Source organism: Manacus candei, unplaced genomic scaffold, assembly GCF_025592945.1.
Source record: "Manacus candei isolate 608988 ecotype Guabito, Panama unplaced genomic scaffold, ASM2559294v1 h1tg000088l, whole genome shotgun sequence".
NCBI classification, from domain to species: Eukaryota; Metazoa; Chordata; class Aves; order Passeriformes; family Pipridae; genus Manacus; species Manacus candei.
In genome coordinates, this window is record NW_026138136.1 from 8459326 (window position 1) to 8479038 (window position 19713).

Below are 19713 nucleotides of genomic sequence, written 5' to 3' on the forward strand. Positions count from 1 at the left end.
AACAGTGTTGCCACAACTCATTTCTCCATCTCCCTTCTCACTCCCATTTTTCAAATTATAGTCATATTTATTCCTTCTGAGTCTTTGCTGTGTGTATTAAAGCAATTTAAGCTCTCCTAGCTGTTACAAGAAATACACTTGTTACTCTGCATGATTCTGTTGTCATCATTTGTGCCTATTCTACCTCTGTTTCAACTGGCTTTTATCATGGGGAGCTGGAATTATGTGTTCTTCCAATGCTTATCACACTAATGCTTCTGTATCTTTAAGTTCTACTGGCTATGCTTATTCTGTGTATTGTAGGATCATGGATGCATCATGTCTCTTGAGAATTTGGGAAGCAATGCCACAGAATATTGGCAGTTGTCTTTTTTGTGGGGACAGGGAAAGAAGAGGAATGAAAATGACATCCTTGCAAGATTGTTTTGAAAGGATGGATGAACTGTATTTAATTTGAATTATCAAATGTTTTGGCTTCAATAGGGGCTGTTGAAGAGGAAATAAAAAATATGCAAACAAAATAGAAATCTGGGGAGTAAATTGTTACAGCTTACCTTTTCTGCATCTGTGTGAGAAACCAAGACTGATGGATTGTTTCCTTTGCAGTTAGATATTTAACTTTTTAATATTTTATTTATACTTTGTTTTTATGGGAGGTGAAGCTGCTTAGGGTTTTTGTTTGGTTTGTTTGTTTTTTATTTGTATGCTATTTAATTAGAAACTGAATCTCAGCATCAGAACATATTGAGGCCCTTACCAAAGTACGACAAACCATTGACAAGGTTTGTTTCACGCAGATATTTAGTGGTACTACCTGGTCTGGCAAACATAGTATACCCAATTAGGAAACAGCTCCATATTTGAATAAAATGTAGGGAGGATGAGGAAGACAGAGTGGCATGTCTTTTTCTCCCAAACAAAGTTTAGGAGGCTAGTGTAGATAGTCTGGAAAATAACCCATTGTGAATAATGGGAGAGTACTGCACATGCATACAAATCTGAGATTTACTAATTATGTCTGTTTTTTTAATAAAAGCAGCAGGAAAAGAACTGCTTCTCTTCTTTCTAACTGCTCATCTACCCCTGGTTGTCTTAGAAATGCAGACAAATTTGAAATGAAGAGAAATTCTGGTCAAGAGAAAAGGAAGTAGAGCATTGCTTTTCATTTTCCTTATAAACAGGAGGTCAGTCTGTGCCTGTATGTGCACACCTCCTTTAAATGTGGACTATGAAAATAGGACGTCCTTACTGTATTCTTTAGTCCCTGATTGTACATTCACCGCATGAAGTCAACAGATGTGGCAGTTCAGCTGTGAGAGACTTCCTGGAGGAAAGAGTAGGGGGTTTTCTGTTGTCATCTAATGAGTCATCTTAAAATTTAATAGATATGGTATCATGCATATTCTTCTCAACAATTGAGAATTAATAATTTGGTTTACTGATAATTTTTTATTTTAAAGAAGACTTGTCTTTCAATATGGTGACTGTAGTTTGATTATAGAGTTATGAGGGAGTTCAGCAGCATAGACAGTAGCTCAGCTGCATGCACTACACTTTTACTAGTTGGAATGGGCTTTCTGGTGGACTTGAGTGAATCATGTAGTTGTTATATGCTTTTTCTAGGTGTAGCTCACTAGAATTTTATATATGGATTGTTCAGGATGTTTGGACTTCGGGTAAAATCAATGTTTATTTCTTCTGGTACCAAGTTTACTATGTAGGTAAAGCCAACCACAGAAAATGAGCAGAATCTTTATCAGTGCATATATTATTATAGGAAATACTTTCATAGGCATATGAGATTGTAGATAAATAGTTTTCCAGTAAAATACTGGAAGAGTGGCTATGGTCTTAATACTTTTGGATGACTTCAAGATTAGAATTAAGGTGTAGCCTATTTTCAAATGTAGATTGATTACATCTGTAGAACTACTTAAACATCAGTATTGGTAAGCTAGTGGGCAGGTAGGGCTTCTCAGGTATTGTCTTAAATATTAATAAGAAAATAGTTATTTTTTTACTATAGCGTATAGTGTTATTTCCTAGTTATTTTACTATAACATATAGTATTATTTCCTAGTTATTGTATAGATCATCCAATTCCAGAAGGCTGAAATTATAGAAAAATACCAAAGACTTCCTTTCACATTCTGATAAAATCTTAAACTGGTGATAGAGCTCTAGCTTTTGTTGTATTCGTATGGAGTTGCACAGCCGAGAAGTACCATGAGAGCTATGTTTTTTCCAAACTAAACCCCATATATAATAGTGGTATAGATGTATAGATAGTATTTAATATGCAGAAGTAAAGTTAAAGGTAAAAGTATGTTGTTGAATCAGTAAACAGCTTTACCTGTTTTCACTGATAAATTATTCCACAGGTGAAGAAGTAAAACAGAAACAAATTCAACAGTGTCAATTTGAGGTTTTTGAAGCTTTGTCATTGCTTTCTATTACTGTGATTCTTTCCATGAATAGTAAAAGCTAGCAAAAGTGGATGCTTTAGGGCATATTTTGGTTTCATGTTTCCTGATGTTCATGTTTTTCTGTAAATCTTTTTCTCGCTTCTGTTCTAACTAAATTAACGTGAGGGTTTTTTTATATTTGAAATATTTTTACCTTTTGTTTTCATTGGGAGATAATATAATTAGTGTCAACTGGTGAACACACTAGATTTACTGAGCATTCAATGATCTTGTTTTCAGGAAGAAACAAACTTCGCATACTTCATCTTAACCTCTAGCACAGATGAATAACAACGTTAAAGCTTTTCACTGTTGTGATTATACTGCTAATTGATTACTAATGGTTAGAATTAAGAGTGTAGTGCTACATAAACTAGGTCCTAAAATGAGTGTACTTGAGCATATGGATGAGTATCAGTAAGGAAAAAATAATGGTAGTGCAAAAGGAGAAATTAACTGTTCACTATTGAAAAGTGCAAGGAGAATTATATGACATCCATACGTTTATTTCATCTACAGTTTGCTGTTGTATGTATATCAGAATTAATTATGTATTTGATGTTGTGCCATTGAATGTGAATGTTTTAATATAATGTGGTACCAAAAAAACATATAAAATTTGTTTAACAGTAATTGATGTAATAGGAGTGTTTTGAAATATATAGGAAACTGCCTGAATGGGAGTATTAATGCAATAAACAAGTATCTCATGTTAAGTTTTGGTGTTTTGTTAAAAGTACCCTTCTCAAAGTACTTTTACAAGTCCTATTCTGGAATCTGAAATGGTAGCTCAGTATAACTGAACTGGAATTGCCCAGGTTATTCTGATAGCTCTGTTCAAATCATTGAAGTTGTTCCTATTTGTTATATCCCTCCTCGTTTCAGAAGTGCATGTTAATAGTAATACCTAGACTCTTGCATTAGAAGTTACTATCTTTTCTTCCTATTACAATTTGCCTTTGTGTCTAAAACAATTTCATTTTCATTCTGTGGATGACTTTGCCTGCCTGTCATTGCTTTTTTTCCCTATTACTGCATTTTTCAGTAATTTTCCACTGTGTTGTCTTTTTTCCCTTTTTCTTCCATCTCCCCCTGCCACTGACAAGCTGTGGCACTGGCTTAATAAGAAGGTAAATAAAGAGAAAAATTGTGATTCCAACTAATGGATTCTGTGGTTTTGGGGAGTTTGATTTTTTTTTTTTTATTTTTTTAATTATTTTTATTTTGCAGCATGAACACTTCTTAACATGCCTTGCTTGTAGATTTCTCTCTCAAATGCCTCTTTTCCAGCTCTTGATATAAGCTACTGAAGGTCATATAAATATACCTGATCTCTTGTCTTCTACTCCACTGAATGCACATAGTTAAATGTACATTTTGTACAGCAGAATATTGCATTAGCGTTTCAAGTAGCAGTTTGATTTAGTGGCACTTTTATTAAGAACAGTTGATCTCCACCTAGTCCCCACTTGTACACATAATGAAACCAGTTCTCTCCTGCTCTGTAGAGCTGTTCTCCCTCAGAAAAAGCATCGGTGAACTAACATGGGAGTGGCGAGGGTGTGAAGCACAGTTGTAAAGCTATGGGTGTAAGCTGTTGCAAATAGTGCATTGACTGGTTTCAGTCAGTGCTGTAAATCTTTTACTTTTGAAGTGTCAAACTTGCCTGTGTACACAGGCGTAGTACATAGTGTACCAGGAATAAATACATACCTACTGATATGGAGCATACTGGGAGTGAAATGAGACTTTGCATGGCCTTAGAACTGCTGAATCTAACAACAGTCTGAAGGGAAGTGAGGGCTAGTAAAAATAAAATAAAAAAATAAATGTTAAAAAAAATTAAAGTAGTTGGTATAGTTAAAATATTTTTTTCTTTTTGTGTGACTTTCAAATATGTGTGACATGTTTTTTAGGAATTGTCATCCCCAGTTCCCATGGTTCATCTTAGCCAACTAGGTTTAACTATTGTTCTTTGGGGAACTGTCATTCCAAGAGAAGTAAAAACTGATTTGGTGCTATGTGTGACTGAAATCTAGACAGGTACTCAATGCAGTAATATCTCTCTGGGACTTGGGCAGTGGCATTGCTTCAGACAAGCATAGATCTGGGAAGAGATGCCTATAGCGTGTGCATGGCTGAAGGAGCTCAGAGTTTTATAGGTCAAAATCTAGTATGTGATAAAATACCCATAAAAGGTCTTTGTAAACAAGGAAATGGGACTGCACAGCTGGTATCTGCAGTGGGTGGCAGATTGGGAATAATGCTGCATTTAGTGTGTAGGCTATGCAGCTATAATGAATTTAGGAAATATGATCTTCAGTATTTAATGAGTGAACCCAGGGTTGTATGTTGGGAGGCTTTCTGTGTTTCTGAACAAGAGGGTACAGTTGCTTGCTTCATGATTTAGTTATAATTGTCCACTAAGAGGGGAATTTTTGAATGTTCTTTTGTCCTTGACTATAGTTTTCCTGGTTTACAATTACATTTTTATTTCCCAACTTTGAAATGTTTGTCTTATGTTAGTGCCCCGTGGTTAGTAAATATGTGCAACCATAACCCTTCATAATTTTTTTTTTGTTATGTATTGGTTTGTTAGCACAATTCAGTGAAAGCTGAGTTCAGTGAGCCACAGATGAAAGTTTAGTCTCAACTACTTTTTTTCTGGCTCTGAATTTGTCGCTTCCTTGTTTGAAAAAATTGATAGGTTGCAGTGTAATTACTTTAAACTCTAAAATGTCTGGATTTTAAATTTAAAGATTTACATTATTTGGCAAAACCCTATGGATATAGTTTCTTAGCAGATTGGGATTTGTTAGTTCCTAGGAGTTATTTTTGAAAACTATTGGTTTACTTTAAAGTTTCATAGGTAGAAATCCTGAAAGTCCTATAGTGTTACATGCAGTGTTGACTCTTGTGCATGAACATACAGTAATAATATTATGATCAAGATGAAAAAATGTGCAAACAGTGTCAGGATCGTGTGGGTTCATTTTGCTGTAGGTGGGTTTTGGTGTTTTGTTTGTTTGGTTTTAAATAATTAAAAAAAAAAAAAGTTGTATACTACGAGAGGCAAAGAAAAGAGGGGATTTGTAATACAGAACACTGGATGCGGTTACAAGGTTGATTTCTTTTGCGCCTTTCTCCTTTTTACCTGTCTTTGAAGGGAAGTGCTTCAGAGAACACCTAGATAGATTTCTGATAATCCAGCAGGAAATTACAAATACATCACCTGGTTATGGTAGAGTTTGAAATAATGGTTCATTGTGACTGCTGGTGACAAACCTTGTTAATTCCTGTTCATGGTCTGTGTAGCCCAAAATATAGAATAGGTTCAGTTGGGCTAGCATGATTTTTTCTTTATAACATTTTCTATGTCAGGACTCTTTAGAAGGAATTGCTAAATTCTGCCACTGTTGTTGGAGGGACACTGGTGTAAATAGACTTGAGACTCCATGTAAACTATTCCCTACCTTTTCTAGGTTAACTACTCAACAGACTCATTTCAGCATAACCCTTGGATGTGTTCTGCTTACAGGCTTCCCCTTGTTCTCATCAGATGATATTAATGAGATGATATCCTCAAATATTAACTGAACAAATGAGAAATAACAAATCTAAGAAATGCCTTGTAAAAACAATCCTCATAAATAGTGGAGCCGTTTACAGAAAAAAAAATAAAAGTCCTCGTTGGTAATTTTATGTAGATGTAATTGAAAATTAAGTAGATGCCCAGGTCTTCTTCACTGTGTGAGTAATGCAGTAAATCAAGCATACTAGAAAAACTATTGCTCTGATGGCTATGCAGTGTGAAACATGAAAATATTAATTCATAGATGATGTATCATACTGCATAACATGGAGAACCAGTCTAGATAGGATTTCTGATAAGCATGGACTGTAGTTCTGTTACAGCTTAGTGCAATATAGTTTGTATCATCACCCAAAAGTTGAAAGAGGCAGAACTTGCAAATTATTGAGAAGCTTTCTAATAGAATGCAACTCATCTTGAACTTTTTTACAGTGAGCTAAATTTAAAAAAAAAAAAAAGTTGATGACCTTTCCCTTCAAAACTGTCACAATAGTTTTAGGATGGTTTTTTGTGGACAGTCTATCACAAATCAGTAACATTTCAGTTTGGTTTTACAAGTGTGACCTTCTGTAGCTTAGCAGCCTGGCTTTCCTTTACCTTTGCATAATTTTGGATGTTGCGGCAGCATCAGCTTTCTGCTGTTGACTAACCTTTAGAAGCTTGAAACTGAATAAAAAACTTCATGATCTCTGGCTAATGACTAGTGTTTAGTCAGTACATGTTTGTCTTTGTGTGCATGCCCATGGTTTACAGGAAGGATGTAAAGGGAGGTCTGGCAGGGTTTGGGTGAGAGTGAAGTCTAGACCTGATTCAGTGGTAAGTACAAGCACGAAGGGATTTAACAGAGCAGCCTACCTGCAGTAACATAGCACCTATGCATTATTTAGCATGAGTGTGCAAAGGTGAGTGCTTACTAAGGAAGCATTGTGGATTAATGTAGAGGAAGGAAGGGAGTTTGAAAAGCAAACAAAAGAAAAAACCAAACCAAACAAACAAAAAAAGAGAGAGGAGTAAATACAGCCCTAAGTGAATGCTGTGCATCTGCTTTTACTTCTGCAATACTCAGTCCAATTCAGTCTTCTCCAATGATACGTCTGTACCAGTTATACAACTTGGATCTCCTTAAGACTGTGTTGAGAGATGTTACTGCAGTACCTTAACAAAGCTGGCTTTCATCTCTCTTGCTTGGGCTACCTGTCCAAATGAATAAAGACAAGGTGGGCTTGCATGACTGAGGCTGCTACCTGTTGTAGTACATCATCAGTGCTGCCATAGTTTTACTAATTAAATTAAAGGTAATTCAGGCTTTACATGTGCTTCAGCTGCACCTTAATAGAAGTCTAGGCATATTTGAACCCACAATACAGAGTGTCAGGAAAAGATACCTTGTTCATCATGTGCTATTTCAGAGAGAGTCCTCATCCTGATCTCAGCTCTGTTGAGATTACCCCTCACAATCATTGAGGCTAGCATTTTTTGAAGGTTCTTTGGAAATACTTCCAATTACATGGATTCAGTGAATCTGATTAAGCTGCTATATGTAAGACTTCTGGATTTCTTTTATCCCTAACTTAGAAAGTAAATAGAAATTATTTTGAACTTTGTCTAAAGTAATAAGAGCAGCTTTAATTTTTAACAGCTTCATTTTGAAACCTATGTTATAAAATTTCCATCCCCTGACCATCTAATATTTTTTTCAGTGGTATTTTTGATTTATGTCCTTTAAAGCAGGAACTTTTATTTCTTGCTTCCCTTGTATAATCTTGCACAACCATAGATGTGTGTGAGGCTTGGAAGGGCGCAGCAAATCCTGTTTCAGTCTTGTTTCCAAGGAGGTAACAGCCTCATGTAGAGGTTACTCAAAGTTTTTCAGAGAGCTGCGGTAGCACTGGCAAGACATTTCTGATGGCTGAAATATTTCAGCAATGCCTGAAGAGTGTTAAAAATATCCAAGACAAAAGATCTTGCACATTCCTTCATGTTCTCTGATCCTTTCTTAATGTAGTGCAGATTTTGTTACAAAAACTTGCTGGCTCAACACCTTGTTACTTTTAAAGTGATTTTGCATTCTTTTAGTTTTTGTCATCATTTTGAGTAACGGTTCTCAAATGCTGAATATAATCCTTGTGTTAATTTAGGTCAAACAAGGAGCTGGTTGTAAAAACTTGAAGTTTAAAAATAATTGCTTGATGTACATTAACTGCTCAGCTACTACAGGATGAACACAAAAAAAATAAAAATTCTTACTTTTTTCAAATAGTAGATCTAACTTCAATATTAACCAATTCAATCATCACACAGCAGTCTGTAGAAGTTAGTTGTTCCAGGGCCAATTTCACATGTAGGGATAGGGTAAACAATGAAGAAAGAATTAATGTAAACCATCAACATGCATATTAGTAGTTTTTTAAGATCTCTAACTAAAAAGTTACCAACTTAATCGTTGAATAACTTGTACTCGAAAGTATTTTCACCTACTGCACATTAACTTTGACCTCAGTTCTCTTAAAGCACAAATTTTACAGTTGTGCTGCTGCTGCTTTTTCCTGTAATAATACCAGATGGAATATGAACAATAGAAGCTAGAAAAATGTATTTGATCGGACTTGCTTGGGCTTTCACACCTTTTAAGTAAACAGTCAGTTTATGTATGAGATGAAGCTCAGCTTCCACTATTGTAGAGCACGCTGCAAAGTTGCGTGACTGAGCAGTTTTATTGTTTTCAATAACACAGTCAGAATGTCTCTGATCTTAAGTGGTATCACTATTTGTTTGTGGGCATGTATAAAATGGGCCTTTTCAGAACAAGATACACACCTGTTTCCTGTATCAGTAGGTTTAGCTAATGCATGCTTAATGCTGAGCATCCTTTTGAAGTTGGAAGTGGATAGAAATAGTGGGTGCTGAATAACTGGCCTGATATTCAATAATGTAGAAACCCCACCATCCCGTTTCAGTTCACAAGGTGATGAGCAGCTCCAAAAATTTTATTACTTGCAAAAATACCTCATTTGTCATTTAAATGACTTTTAGTTATCCAAATCTGGAAGTTATGATTGTACTTTACAGTATGCCTTGATAACTTTGAAGTCCTGTGCAGCCAGTATCTGTAAGTTTCCAGGTTGCTGAAGAACAAGAAACAAAGATAAATTTCTGGGTTCTAGCTGACATGAATGCTAGCTCCCTTAGGTCTAGTAAGTAACTGCTGAATTATTGCTTGCTTTGCAGAGAGCTTGCCGTGTCATGTGGTAACGTGTAAATGTTTTTTTGCAAAATCACATGCCATACCATGACCTTAATCATGCTAACATCGCTTGTTAATTGTTCATCTCCAAGCTTGGGCATAAATGCTGTTTGATTAGAGCCTGATTTTTTACTGTGATTGTAAATAAAAATAACAATACTGTTGTATAGTCATATAGCATTGCTTTCCTTAAGTATTGATTTATATGCCATAATTTTTTTATTTTTTTCTGCACAGATGATCGTGTGGTTGGAGAAAATGCTAGATAAAATAATCAGCATTTTTATAATATTTTTGCTAGTCATAGGAACCCTCCTGCTAGCCCTGCTCCTCACTGCAAAGGTACAGTGTGCTAACAAATGTAATCACAGAACTTATTTTCAATGCTAATGGAGGTTGTTGATATTTATACTGAATTGTATAGTTTAAAGAATTTATCTAAATATTTAGTAACTAATTGCTCCGTAGTTGAACTTGTCACCATTCCAAGACTATAAAACATACAAAAATATAGCAAAATCTCAGTATTTATATTTCTTTATATTTCTGTGTTTATTTACCTATATGACAAGCCTAATATATAGACACTTGGAAATACAAAATTTATTCTGGTAAAAGAATTTCTAGCTTATATATTACAGGAACGAATTTGTTTTGCATCCTGTTACACTCTCCTTGCCAACAGCAGAGCCACTTAGAATTTTTCCTTTTTGATTACCTTACATCAGAAACATATTTGCCAAATGCTTGAGGTGTATTTGTCAATCTTTTTATGTGATTGCCTGTAATAACCTCATGGTATCCTGTTTTGACTTAAATGGGCTGAGATTCATGATCAGATGTTCTTTGAGACTGATTTTTTGTTTGTGGTTGGGTTTTTTTTTGCTTACCAGAAGAGGTCACTCATGTACTTTTTTTTCCTTTATTTTTCCTTAACAGAACTGTGTTTATACTTGAAACAGTCAATGGAGGTTGAATGTTTGACTTGAATACAGTTACGGAACAAAAATCAATGGGTTCTGATGTCAATATCTTTTTTCCAAAATGTAGACTTATATAATGTTGAGTTCTTAAAATGGAAAGCTTTAAAAGTTGTGCAGACATTCCTGCCTAAAGCTTCCTTATATTCATAAAAGGACCATTAAGATATTTATAAAAGGTGTCTTTTATCATTCTTATTGAAGAATTAATTTGGTCAGGCACTTCATAGCGTGGCTGGTTATGTTAGAGCTAAGCATTCATTAATTTTTACACTTCTTTGATTCATGGCTTAAAAAGGCTTATCTAAAACTGTGCTTTGTATTTTAGTACTTCCCTTGACAGTACTGTTGTACTGTATTTTTTTTTTTCCACTGGTGTGATAAGGTTTAAATTTCCATTTGCTATTACTAGTGACAAAAATTGTCAGAACATAATGATTATTGTATTGTCTGAGTTTTTTTGGGTTAATGGCATGTCATTCTCCTTAGTGGGTTGTTTGCATTGGAAGAATTATTCTTTAAATGTACAAACTGGTCACTACCCCCTCACCTGCCATCCTCTTCCCCACCCCCCCATAAAAAGGGAAAAAAACAAAGTCTTTCTGAATGTAGGAAAAGTTCTAGTTTGCATTACATAACATTTCTCCTCTCTATATTTAATTTAGGTACATCAAGAGAGTGTTCACATGATTCAAGTCACAAGCAGCTTGATCAATGAGACAGTAGCCAGTCACCCAGAATGGGCAAAGTAAGAATGCTGAAGTTAAGCCAATAGTATAGGGTGGATGAACAAACTTCCAGGTGCTCTTATGCATAGTTTTTAATTTAAAAAATTCCCTAGGGGAACAGAAATGGGGGTGACTCTTACAGGCAGATGTAAAAGCTGAACTCTCAGGCAGTAGGAATGTTTATGCATTACTCTGGAGGACTGTCAGTGTGATATCTCATTTGAGGATTTTGGTGGAGAAGGACCAGCTATATGAGCTTCTCTAACTACAGCTGTGGAGAGGAAACTTGTGGTGCAGAGACTAAAGAGGTCAATATTTTTTCCCTTTCGCCTGTGGAAGAAAAGTACTGGCAAAGAATGCTCTCTCTGGAAGGTTGCAAGATGAGAGCTGTGGAGATGTGGAGAGCTTGAGGCAGAATGCCTTTGAGGGAATAGGAGTCTTTGGAGTGAATTGAAGAAGAGTTAAAGGGTGGAAAGAATGGTGGATGGGGAGAGTTTGGTATGAATCAGTTGGGAAGGGCTGTTCCTATTAAGAGTAGATGTGTGTAGTGTATGCAGTGGGAAGTATGCAGTAAGGTTTAGTGTGTGTAATGATTACAGTAAATGCCAAGGCAAATACTAAGGGAGGGAAAAGATTTTGAGAGAAATGCATCTAGAGAAAAACAAGAGTACACTGGTGAGCAAAGAAGTGATTGCATAAACACCAGAGAGGGGAATAGGTGAGATTGACGGGTGGGATTTTAAGGGGGGCATGTTCCAGATGGCTTTCATTCTGCTGCAGCTAAACAGACATTGGGTAAAGGTGAGATACCAGGAGAAAAAATTGTCTCCCAGACAAGAATGGTTGACTTTTTTCAAGGGCACATTTTAAACAAAAATGATGACGGTTTAACAGTATGTAAAGAAAGTGCATGCTGTATAAGAGCAAAATGATTTTTCAAAAACAAACCTAAAAGTATATAGTTAATAACCACTGTAGTAATATGTGTTTTAACACTACTTAAGTAATCACAATCAAGAGAATGGAAAGCACTTAAAATGTGTTTTATTCCTTCCTGGCATTTCTTTGTTTGGCCTTTCTGTTTTGCCGTAAGATGGAAGTAAGTGGGACTAATGAAAATGGAAATTTGACTGTCAAAAGCTTATTCACATAATGAAAATACTGGAGTATTAGTTGAGTAATTAGCAGAATTTTAGCTTAAATTTTTACTTCTGGTGTTTGCATCTAAATTTGAAGCACCCAAACCACGGTATTTTAATTCATTAAGAGTAACTATACCTCTTGCCAAATCCATCAAGCTTCACCAGCTTTCAGAGCTTGATGTTCACATTACATTTAGAGCTGAGTGACTGAAATGTCTTGGAATTCCAATGCAGAACATTTCTGAAGGATTATACAGACAGAAGAGCTTCCATGTTGATCTTCAGTCAGGTGAACAAATGTCCTGAACGGTGGGGTTGTTTTGTTTTGGAAGGGCTCCAAAAAGCGTCACTGAATCAAGATATAAAAATAAAGTCAAAGCAGATATTGTGTGCCCTGTATTCACAAGTGTTGGAATGCTGGCAGCTCAGTAGGGTCCATTGCTTAGTCATTCAAAGTGATGTGAATCCCTGAAGAAATTCACGAGTGGGTAGTTTGGTGAGGACTCCGAAATAACTGGTGCCAAACCTGTTTTCAACTGATTGCTTTTTCAGGGCAACTATGTTAACAATTTATGTTCCTCTTGTAATTCAGAAGGTAGTCTTTACAGCTAGATGAGACTGCTTCACATAGTATTTTCAGACAACTAGAACACCAGGAAAATTGCTAAGAATGTAGTGTGAATAGCACACATACAGATTGAAGAGCAGATCTCTCTTGAAAAAGTTGAGATACCAATTTAATTAAGGTTTCAGGAACCTTGGAGAATTTCAAATGCAAGGACTTACCCTAGATTTAGTTGTACTTTGCTTATGAGAAAATCTGTTTCTTGGTATGTAGAAGGAAATATTCTAGTTGCAATAAGTTTATATGTATTTAACCATGATACGTTGTTATTTCAAAATATCATTTTGCAATGTGTTTTGGATGTAATGAAATTGGTACAATACTTAGCAGTTAACTTTGGTTTTCTTCTTTAAAAAACCCCAGCTGGCTCCCGGAAGCCCAGGTAATTCAGAAGGCCCTCAATTCTGCAGCGAATAACGTGTACCAATATGGCCGAGAATGGATTACACATAAGGTAGGAGTGAGCTCTTAAAACACCTTTTAATTTTTTTTTTTTTATTTCTTGTATTTCATAAAAGTGGAAAGAAATAAAAATGTATTTGTCAGTAGTTCTTTTCTGTGGTTAACCGTCTGGTTGACAAATCTTTCTGCTCTCTGGTTTTTGTCTTGAAGGAAGAGTGGGAGTGATTTCAGTAGTCTTTTCCTCTCAGAGGATTATTTTTTTTTTAAGAGCTGAAGAATCTGTCATCATTTTAACAATTTCTAGTGAAAATTCGTCAAATAAAACTGAGTAATATTTTTTTACCTGGCTTTACCCTGTCGTATTATAGACGATGTAGGCTTTTGTTATTGCCACCACCACTCCTCCTCCTCCCCCTGTGTTCTAATTTCTATGTGGGCTGGGTGTGGTGGATTGGATGTTTTTTTCAGTCATAATTTACTTAGTTAAGATAACTTTCTTCAGGAGAATTTGTCAAGATTATATGTATGTTTTGATATCGAGCACACATCTCAAATTGTTTGATATGTTTACCCCAAAGATGTGAATAAGAATTTTGGATTAAGCATTTTAGAGACAGCATTGGTTTTTCAGTGCAGAAAGAAGTCAGCTTGATGTAGCAGAATGTTTTTTAACAAAGTCTTCATATTATGAACCATGTTGTCTGAAGTATTTCATAATGATACTCATATTTTCTAATAATTTGGGTTTGATCCATGCCTTTACCAACACTCTTATGTGATTCATAGAGCTTGGAGTTCATCGGTAGATGCCTGCTTTATTCTGGCCTGTATAATAAAAGCTTTTTGTATGTTTTAGCTCCATAAGATTTTAGGAGAAAAAGTGAATAACACCGCTGTGATTGAAAAACAAGTGCTAGAGCTCTGGGACAGACTTTATCACTCTTGGTTTGTGAAGGTGGGTAACTTATTTAAATGGTATTCATAAAAACTATCACTTAGTACTCTGAGATAATTATGCTAAGTATGCATTTCTGAGAAAGAGATTAGTAGAAAGTTGGATGCTGAGTAAAGGTCATAATAAAAGGCTGGGAAAAAATTTCAAGTGTGTAAGATCATTCTACAGTCACAGTTTAAATACAGCCACAGCTATGTCATTCACTTAAGTAGTAAAGTGTGTTTTTATGTATGCCATTTAATTTAGGCTTTTCTCACTTAATGTGTTTGGTATTTCATAGTTTAGAGGTTTCTGTTGAATTTTTGTGTTGTTGAGGTGTTAGGAAAAGAAAACTGGTATTCTGCGTGATTTGTTTAACTTTCATTAATTTGAAATTGGGAGAAAGAAATTGTCCCTTCATTAAGTTTCTTACAGTGCATTTTTGTAGCCATCTTTTAGTGGATTCTGTACAATGGATCTTGAAAAGTTCATAAGAGTTAAATAATTTTTATTCTGGCAATGCTGTTTACCTTTTAAAGGAAAAAGCAATTCATTAACCATGATGCAATGGAAGTATTAAAATCCAAAAGTTATACCCCTGAAATACTTCTGTATATTTAAATAATTGCAATTATAATATATTAACTCTTTATACAGTAATTTTTCAAGTACCTCTAAAGTTCCAAGAAGATTTCTGTATTAAAAGAAGTAACAGTTTCAGTATAGTAGTCAAAGTGGAAAGAATCAGTTTCTGACAAGGTAATGCTGTAGAAGGACCTGTTGAGAGATAACACAACACTGTTGAGGAGTATGGGACCACCGAGGAAAAAGTAAAACTGTATCTGCAGTAGATTTTTCTGGCCTTAAGCACTTGAGAGTATTCAGTGTTAAATGATTGACCAAGAAAAGCACCTACTTTGGATGCAGCTATCAATTATACTGATCAACCTGTTGCTTTTACTAATACAACCTGTATGTCAGATGGTCCGTAGCATTGCATTGTTCCATAGGGCTCTGTGTCACTGCCTGTGCTGTAGGAGCGCTTCTGTTGCTGCAGTACAGCACAGGGTGTGCCTTTGTTTGTGTGGTGGGATTTCTATTCTCCAACTGTTACTTGAGGGAATACTGTGAGGCTTCTATCTTATAAATTCTCTTCTGGTAGGGTAAGAAACAGGTTTCCTACCAGTCAAAATGGTAGAAAGAGCTTCAGGAATGCACTGAGCTCGCTGCCTACAATCTTGAAGTCTGTTCCTCCTCTGGCCACCATTTACAAACTAGACACCCTAAACTAGACACCCTATGTTACCATTGGCATACTGGCAGGCAACTAATTATCTACGGGCCACAGGTAACTGCTCCAGAGTCTGCTCCTAAATATTACTCCTTCTATCATAGCCCAGATACATGTAAAACATCTCACATGAGTGCTTTCCACCTGGCTATTTCCTTCTGTAATATTGTAATACTCTTGCATGGTCTTAGATGTATCTGAAAACTGGTAAACTAAGTGACAGTGTGGTGTGTAGGATATCTGTACCTGAGTACAGCTTTCAAGCTCCTCACTGTTTCAGTTGTGGGGGCATAATAATTAGACTTCATTTTGAGATGTGCATAGCATTGCTCTAGTCTGTAGGTGACTGAAGAACTCAGGTGATACTATTCCATGAAAGCTGTAGAACTGAGGAAGAAATGCCGATGAAATGTGGATTCAACCATTAACTGGGGGGGGAGTGTTGATCTGCTGGAAGGCAGGAGCGCTCTTCAGAGGGACCTGGACAAGCTGGAGAGATGGTCTGATTCCAACAGGATGAGGTTCAACAAGGCCAAGTGCTGATTCCTGCACTTTGGCCACAACAATCCCATGCAGCACTACAGGCTGCAGACAGAGTGGCTGGAGAGTAGCCAGGCAGAAAGGAACCTGGGAGTTTGGATTGACAGGAAGCTGAACATGAGCCAGCAGTGTGCCCAGGTGGCCAAGAAGGCCAATGGCATCCTGGCCTGGATCAGGAACAGTGTGGCCAGCAGGACCGGAGAAGTGATTCTTCCTCTGTACACAGCACTGGTGAGCCCACACCTGGAGTACTGTGTCCAGTTCTGGGCCCCTCAGTTCAAGAAGGATATTGAGGTGCTGGAGCAGGTCCAGAGAAGAGCAACAAGGCTGGTGAAGGGACTCGAGCACAAGTCCTGTGAGGAGAGGCTGAGGGAGCTGGGGTTGTTCAGCCTGGAGAAGAGGAGGCTCAGGGGAGACCTCATCACTCTCTACAGCTCCCTGAAAGGAGGTGTATCCAGGTGGGGTGATCTCTTCTCCCAGGCAACCAGCAGTAGGACAAGAGGGCATGGTCTTAAGGTCCACCAGGGGAGGTTTAAGTTGAATATTTAGAAGAAATTTTTTACAGAGAGAGTAATTAGACATGGGAATGGGCTGTCCAGGGAGGTGGTGGATTCACCATCCCCAGAGGTTTTTAAGATGAGACTGGATGTGGCACTTAGTGCCATGGTCTAGTAACCCCAGTGGTGTTGGATCAAGGGTTGGACTTGATGATCTCAGAGGTCTCTTCCAACCTGTTTGATTCTATGATTTGTAAAAAGATCAGTAGGCAGCAAATGGTATATATTTTAAAAGGTTCTAGTGATGTTGTGATAATATCAGTAACTGTGACATCTCTGTACCCAATGAAGTAAAGGAGTAACAGAATAATAAACCTTTTGGACAATTATGGCATAACTCTGCAATCAAGGACAAGCATCTCCTCTTCCTAGTCCATTCAGGTGTGGAGTTTTGTTTTATTCTTGAGATCTAGTGCATTTGTTGAGGAGGAATGTCTTCCAGATACCTTGCTTATCAACACACAAGGCCTTAGGTGCTGAATAACATTGAATTTGAAATATGTATGAATAATAATGTTACAAAATTTGAAAATGGTATCTAAATCTGCTAGTTAATGGAAAGACCTGTCTTTAAAAGTAGAACTAATTGAACAGATAATAGGTCTTCATACACTTTTCAGATACAAAAGGCGTATTGGAGGGAGATTTTTGACTACTCATATGTTTGTGCTCTAAATAAATTGCCAGCTCAGAAGAAAAATCTCTGTGTTGCTGTGGATTGTTAAAGAACATTGGTAACTGTGCATCACAAAGTGTAACTGCGTGCATCTAGAAAGAATTGGTAATAAGTGGAAAATGTAATGCTCTTAGATAAATCAGTGCAGGAACCTCGCTTGGAACGTTCCTTTGCTGTGTATGGCAAAAAAGGTACTGTCATTTTGAATGCAGGCTGGTAAGACTAAAGGTTTGGAAAATTTTAACAGAAGTAGTGGGATGCTTATTATAAAAATCAGAGTTAAGAACTTGAGAAGTCTCTTGCTGTTAAAGATTAGGATCTTGGATCTGTTGGTGTCAGTGAGTTTGCTTAAACTTGCTTACATAGAATTTTGACATCTTCCTCTGAAACACTTATTATGGTCCCAGACTGAGACAAATAGTCTTATTCTAGATAGTAATCAGGTGTGATTCATTGGACAATAGGCAACTTTATAATTAGGGTGGAGCCATTTAAAGAATTAGCTGTTGTGGTTATGGCCATGTCCTATTGTCTTGTTGTGTTGCAGTTACAAAGGTGTGTAGTCAGAAGAAATCATTCATGCATCCAATTTAGCTTTTATGTTTTGTGTGACTGAACATTGCCTGTGGAGAAGCAGATACTAACAGTGAGAAAAACTACTTGTTTTGGCTTCTGCTTGCATTTTCCTTTATGGGTTGTATGTTGCAAACAGTAAATTATGTAGGCAGTACCTGAAATCAATACCACTTTCTTGTGTGCTTTCATTAAGAGTTGCAGTAAAGTTAATTTGTAACAGAGGTGAATGAGTACAATATAAAGAAATGTAATTATATGGCATAATTAACTACACTTTTCTGACAGATATTAGTTTTTTCAGTGTACAGAGTACTTCCAGGCATTTTTGGGGATGATGGTTAAAGCAGCACTAGGTATTTAGATGCATGTTGGAACTGTTCCTCATTAGGAAAGCATTAGTCTAAAACATTGCCCTTTGGCTTTATCATATCTGCAAGTTATTTGATTGTCTGTTGTCATCACATCTTTGTCTCTCTTTTTCAGAATGTGACGCATTCTGGAAGACACAAAGGACACAAGTGGCACATAAACCGTCAAAACAGCTGGCTTGGAGATATTCTGGACTGGCAAGATGTTGCATCATTTGTTCATGATAACATTGAAACATTTCTCTCAGTATGTATTCTTTGCACTTATTACGAACTTGGTCTAACTTTAGCTGATGGCAGTTTCTCCTTGGAGTACCACTAAGGTTATGGATTCAAGAACATGGAAAATTAGGGGAACACTGTTAGTGTTACTTACAATAACCTAAGAAATTATTGTAAACCTGTTTTAGATATAACCATAAAATAAACAGAACTGTTTATGATGAAGAAACTCTCGTGATTTCAGGATCTTCATTGATACCAGCTTCCCAGACATCTTCCAGAGACAGATTGTTACTGCAACATCACCTGTGTCACCTCCAAGCTAGTTTTCAGTGCTTTATATTATGTAGTCATTTTAAAAAAGAAACCAAGTGGTCTAGGTTATAATTGAAGAAACTATTGACTAAGAGCTTGTGAAAACAAAACAAAGCTAAGAAAGTATATTATTTTTGGTCTTACTTTTTTTGCCTCAAATTATTCATGGGGTTGAAAGCATCTTGTTTCTTTCTTCTTTTATGAAAGTTCTGTAGAGAATGAAATTAATATTTTACACAGTGTGAATTCCTGAATTAAGGCACTGGACCTTTCGCCTTATAAGGGGAAAAAGAAAAAGTATTGAAAGCAATCCAAACTGAAGTGTTTCACTAAAAAATTATGTTGAGTCCAAAATGCTTAATATACAGAGTCAATTCCCAATCTCTTTGACTTAAACTGTTATCACAAACTAGAAATATCATTAATTTTGGAGGAAGGACTATTATTTATACCTAAGTGGCAACACAACAGTTCTGTGGATACAATTAAAGTGAGTATTTACCTTGAGACAGTTGCTCATTTAGACTGGTAGGGATGTGTGCTTTTTCTGTCCCCTCTCAACTGCTGCTTAATTTGCTACAGTTTCTGTTGTAGAAGCTGTGAGACGAGAAAAAATGGAGAGGAATTTTTTATTGCAATAAACCTTTTTTCAGTTAGTAGTGAAATTTGCTTAATACTTTTTCAAAGTTGGCCATGCATGCTTGAGGCAGAGTTATGAAAATGCACAGCACATCATGATTTAAAATCAATATGGAATTTCCTTCTAGGCAACTGGCAAGAGGGACAGGAGAAACTACATAAGTGCTACCTGTGTCATTTGCAGGATTGCTGTGCAGTGCCCAAAATCCATGATGAAAAGTGTGCTTCAGTAATCTAAATGGGCCAGAGAAATGTGTGAAAAGGAGTAAAGAGAATTTAAGAATGAAACACATTATTACTAAAATATTCATCTAGCTAACATACTTGTTTTACTTCTAAAATCTGGTTTCAAAGTTCACAAAAAAAAAGTGTCAGCAATTGACTTGCTTTCCTGTTTATTTCCATGAACTCATTACT

At 36.3% G+C, this 19713-nt stretch overlaps 1 protein-coding gene across 3 annotated transcripts in view; it reads left to right on the top strand.

Annotated features, from left to right (window-relative positions):
- TMEM245 (transmembrane protein 245) overlaps positions 1-19713 on the top strand; it is an 81522-nt gene that overhangs the window by 23188 nt on the left and 38621 nt on the right. For 2 of the 3 annotated variants that reach the window (XM_051812634.1, XM_051812636.1), the window contains 6 exons: positions 3572-3595; positions 9539-9643; positions 10947-11029; positions 13140-13230; positions 14035-14133; positions 18236-18367. In XM_051812634.1, coding sequence (XP_051668594.1) covers positions 3572-3595; positions 9539-9643; positions 10947-11029; positions 13140-13230; positions 14035-14133; positions 18236-18367 — 534 coding nt within the window. The remainder of the gene's footprint in view (positions 1-3571; positions 3596-9538; positions 9644-10946; positions 11030-13139; positions 13231-14034; positions 14134-18235; positions 18368-19713) is intronic. The other variant, XM_051812635.1, reaches the window with a different exon arrangement.